The sequence below is a fragment of the Corvus brachyrhynchos genome, unplaced genomic scaffold (assembly GCF_000691975.1).
Source record: "Corvus brachyrhynchos isolate BGI_N302 unplaced genomic scaffold, ASM69197v1 scaffold5, whole genome shotgun sequence".
Taxonomy (NCBI): domain Eukaryota; kingdom Metazoa; phylum Chordata; class Aves; order Passeriformes; family Corvidae; genus Corvus; species Corvus brachyrhynchos.
Genome location: NW_008238321.1, coordinates 12,033,795 through 12,038,083, shown reverse-complemented (window position 1 = coordinate 12,038,083; position 4,289 = coordinate 12,033,795). Strand labels below are relative to the sequence as shown.

Sequence of the window (4,289 nt, the reverse complement as noted above, 5' to 3'; positions counted from 1 at the left end):
TATAATTGCAAACAGTCTACATTTTTTTGAGACTCTGTGATAAAGCTTGTAGACAAAATACTCATTTGGGATTTTTTTCTCACACCCGTTTTACCATTTTTCTGTGCACTTTTTACATTACTATTACATACAATCACTTGCATAGGGTATGTATAGGTAAAAACCAAGCAGTACTGAGAATATTTGAGCAACTGTGTCAAAGCCTCTTTTTAACACATTTTAAATTTCATTCACTTTGCTTTTAGGCAATGGCTGTGATGGTGACTGGTGGTACCAGAAGTTATTAAATGAAATTTAATGATATCTGAAATTTAATGAGAGCTGCTTGGGCTTGGGTTTCCTGACAGCTGTAGCATCCTACATTGAACATCCAGATTTCTCTTGTTTAAGGCAAATTCTCTCTGCCTACAGAGGTTGCCCTGCTAGTGTGCACTGCACTTCCAGAGAGCACTGAGAACTCAGTCAACTGCTCTTTGTCCAGGCTTTCTAAATACTTTAATATAATTTTAAATGGCACACCTATGAAAATAACTCTTTTGAAGAGATATTTCAACCTATCATATGAATATTAAAATCCCAGATTAGTATGCTGTTTAAATGGTGTTTAAATTACTGACTTTAAAATAGGTTTGCTTTATTAATGGTTAATGTTGTTCCTGGAACAGAGCAGCTCTTGTTGCAATGCATAACTTGAAGCTGCATTTTTGCTAAGAAAGGAGGAATCTAGGAGGACATATGCTTGTTTGTACCTGAAGGCTGTTCAGATTCTTAAAATGCTGCTTAAAATCTTTAAAAAGAGCAAAGTTATGAAATTGTTTTATACAAGTATTAGTGGAAATAACAAGAATTGATGGAAAATATGTTTGTCCGGGCATGTTTTCTGTTTAAAGCTAACTATTTACTGAAACAAGTATTAGTCAGGGAACTAAGAGGTGTTTTCTGTTTATGATGTCTTCCAAAACTTTACAACTAGTAGGTCATCCATTCTTAAACATCATTCTTAAGTATGAATAAAAATTGAAGAAAGTACCCTTCCATTAATTTCTAAACTCTTAATGATGAATTCTCAGATTGAGGCTAATTAAATGGATGAAAGAAGAGAACATTTTCTACATACCTGCAGAGCCAATTGCAAACAGACTCCAGGTGCTTTGCCACTGAACCATCAGCACAGGGATCTGACTTAGCCACTTGGTTATTATTGCCTGTATTTACTTTAAGTCTCTACCATACTACTAAGTTTTGTCTCCAAACCCTGCTGTCCCAAGCCAGTCCTTAGAGAACTGCTGCAAAGGAATATTTAATCTGTTTTGATGTAGTAAAAATTCCTATATGCCATGGGAGTAGGAATGACAGGCATTTATTATGGTATACATTAATAAGGGCATCAGATAAGGAAATCTATTTTGTATTGTACTATAATTCAGATAGATTAAAACAGAAAATAAATTGCACTATCATAGACAGTAGAATGGTTTTATAGTTATCATACATCTATCCATGTCACAAAAAAACTTAATTACTGAATGATTAGATAAAAAAGGAGCTTCCAGTTCTTTTTTTTTAAATGCATCCGTGAATGGGAAGGATACAGAGTGAAAGATCCAATTTTGTTCTTAGATCTGCCTTAGCCAGAAATAGCTTCACTGAAGCCACTGCAGTTACTTTACTACAAAATTAATTTAATGGGAGATGGAGGACAGTAAGAAAAAAACCACCACAGAGAAACAAGAAGAGTGCTTTTAACAGTCCATAGTGCAACTGCCTCTTGCTCTGGAACATTAGGAATAACAACCATTCTCTTATTCTTGGGATTTTTTTGTTTTACCACTGCCCTTACAGTATCTACTCACAGAACAAACTTCCCTACTAGAAGGAGACCTTTAAAGTTCCTGCTAAAAAACTTAGAGGAAAAAATGTCTTCCTGACCTGACACTGTGCCAAACAAAAGTGCTATTCTCCTCCATGTCTGGTCTACACTCAGAGGAAACATCAAACCCTGAGGAAATCAAAGACACATAAAGATGAATAGGAAGGTGAAGTGCCTGGACCACGTGCCCTAAGCCTTCTTTCAAGGGCTGCCAGAGCAATGTGGCAACTTCTGCCTGGGATACCAAGCCAGTATTCTTCTCAATTAGAGTGAATAAAAATCAGTGTGACCTGTAACAAAATCCTTTATCCAGGTGTGGGGCAGCACCAGACCACAACCCCCCTAAGAGCACCATGGGGCTCCTGCTTCCCAGTGCTGGTCACAGAGACATCGCTGGGATTTCTGACGTGGGTTAAACGTTCACCAATGGCTTGGATCTCTGAAGCACCCAGTTGTTGCTGGTCCTTTCAGCGATCACTCAGAAACATTTCCACTGCAAATTTTAATGATGTGTCATCACACATCGTTCTATGACAAGGGAGGCAAATTACCTTGAAACCTCTGTGAAACCTCAGATGCTCAAGCCCTCAGAACAAAGGCTGTCTTTGAACTGTCTATAAGCCACTTGGCATTTCTTCCCCCACAGGGACACAAAGTGGGACTAAATCCATTTTAATGGCAATATAATTAATAATAATTATTTTGTTGCTCAAGTGGCTGAGCATTTTGTAACACAGACCACTTAATTTTTTTTCTGAGGTTTTGGGAAAGTATTTTGTATTAAATGCTGATAACTGCTAATTACAAAAAATGTCATTTAAATTATTTAAAACAGAGGTTATTTTTTTCCACAGTGATTCTTTTTATTCTTTTGGTGTTGGCATAGCATTTGAAATTGTTCAGTTTTTCAAAGAAAAAACAACGTGCAGAAGAATCATTTTAACCTAACACATGTATTTTCTGCATTTTTTTCATTTTTCTCCCTCACTAGGTGTTATCTTAGTGAAAACTGTAAAAGGGAACAATGTGTAGTGTGCAAATTATTGCATTTCTCATGACCCTTATTTTCAACACCTGAAAAATGTCTCATATAGAGAGTTTTCTTGACACTACAGAAATATATAGTCCTTTATAGCCAATTCTTACCTGCATTATGTTCATCCATTGAAAAGGCTTTATTTTCCATGTAGCTCCGAGGAAGCTGTATATCTTCCTCAAAAGCGGTTTCACGCATCCTTGGCTGTGAAGTATCAAAATAATTGGGTGTGTTTTCCTGCTGTGATGGAAGGATGGTACAGTGGACCTCTGGGATGGCGTGAAAAATAACAAACACCCAGCCACTGGACACCAGTGCAATAGCCAGAGTGGGATCACTCCATTTGTCTCTTCTCTGTAGCTCAGCATTGCCGAAGAGGTACATAGTCATCCAGGCTACCCAGATCAGAATGGAACAAAAAAGGGTTATAATGAGGCATACTCCGTTTTTCTTCCACTTCTTAAACTTCCCACAGAGAGTGAAAAAAGAAAATCCCATGGTAAATACCATCAGGAACATAACGTAAATCGAAGCCATCGCAAAATCCATCGGTTCGTAGCTGCAGGCCAGCTTGTTATCTCTGACAATGGTCAGGATCAACCACTCGGTTGCGATGATGACCTGCACTAGCATCAGGCAGATGGCCACCCCAGCCAGATGCCAGCCAGATGGGCTCTTCCCATGGCGAACGAGTCTGCGAAGTCTCCAGGCTTGGGCTAGCAAGCACGAGAAGCACAAGGCAAAGATAACTCCCCACAGAAACCTTCGGGTAGAGCACACCATTTCATCTTCCTGTATGATGAAAGCAAAGGTCAGCCCAAACAGTCCCAGAGTCCCAAAGAGAAAGAGGAAGTGCATTCCCAGGGGGCTCTTCTTCTCTTTGTCCTTGATGAAGGGCAGCCTCACCAGCAAAATCAGCATCAGCAGTAATGTGGTCAGCACACCTGCCCCTGCGACCGCCTCCAAAACGATCCCCCAAATGGCATCCAGGTCACACAGGTACACATACTGAGGGAGAAGATCCAGTCCACACCCTCGAGGAGTGCTGGAGTTTTCTGAAGAGCCATAGCTGATCACGAAGAGGAGGAAGAAACCAACGGCTGGGTAGGTTTTCATTTTTCTGTCTGAGACAACAAAATACTTGTTTAGCTAGAGCTCAGTTTGGAGGATTTCACAGCCACTGAAGCCCAGCTTGTTTCAGTAGCCCATGTTTACAGTTTTTGCACTGGATTTGCAGCTGGCACATCCTCCCCCCAGCCCCCTTCGCTGCCCTCCCAAAAGCTGCATGTTGTACTCAGAATGCAAAATGACTCATTGCTCTGTTTGCACAGATTGAAAACAACATTTCCAAACTCTGCCCCTGCAAATGGCCTAAAACACAGC

General features: G+C 39.9%; 1 protein-coding gene across 1 annotated transcript in view; it reads right to left on the bottom strand.

The window, feature by feature from the left end:
* Positions 1-4,087, bottom strand: part of GPRC5B (G protein-coupled receptor class C group 5 member B) — a 7,702-nt gene extending 3,615 nt beyond the window's left edge. Inside the window, exon 1 of the mRNA XM_008633523.2 lies at positions 3,017-4,087. Within this exon, the coding sequence (XP_008631745.1) occupies positions 3,017-4,022 (1,006 nt within the window). The 5' untranslated portion in view covers positions 4,023-4,087. The remainder of the gene's footprint in view (positions 1-3,016) is intronic.
* Between the last annotated feature and the right edge of the window lie 202 nt (positions 4,088-4,289).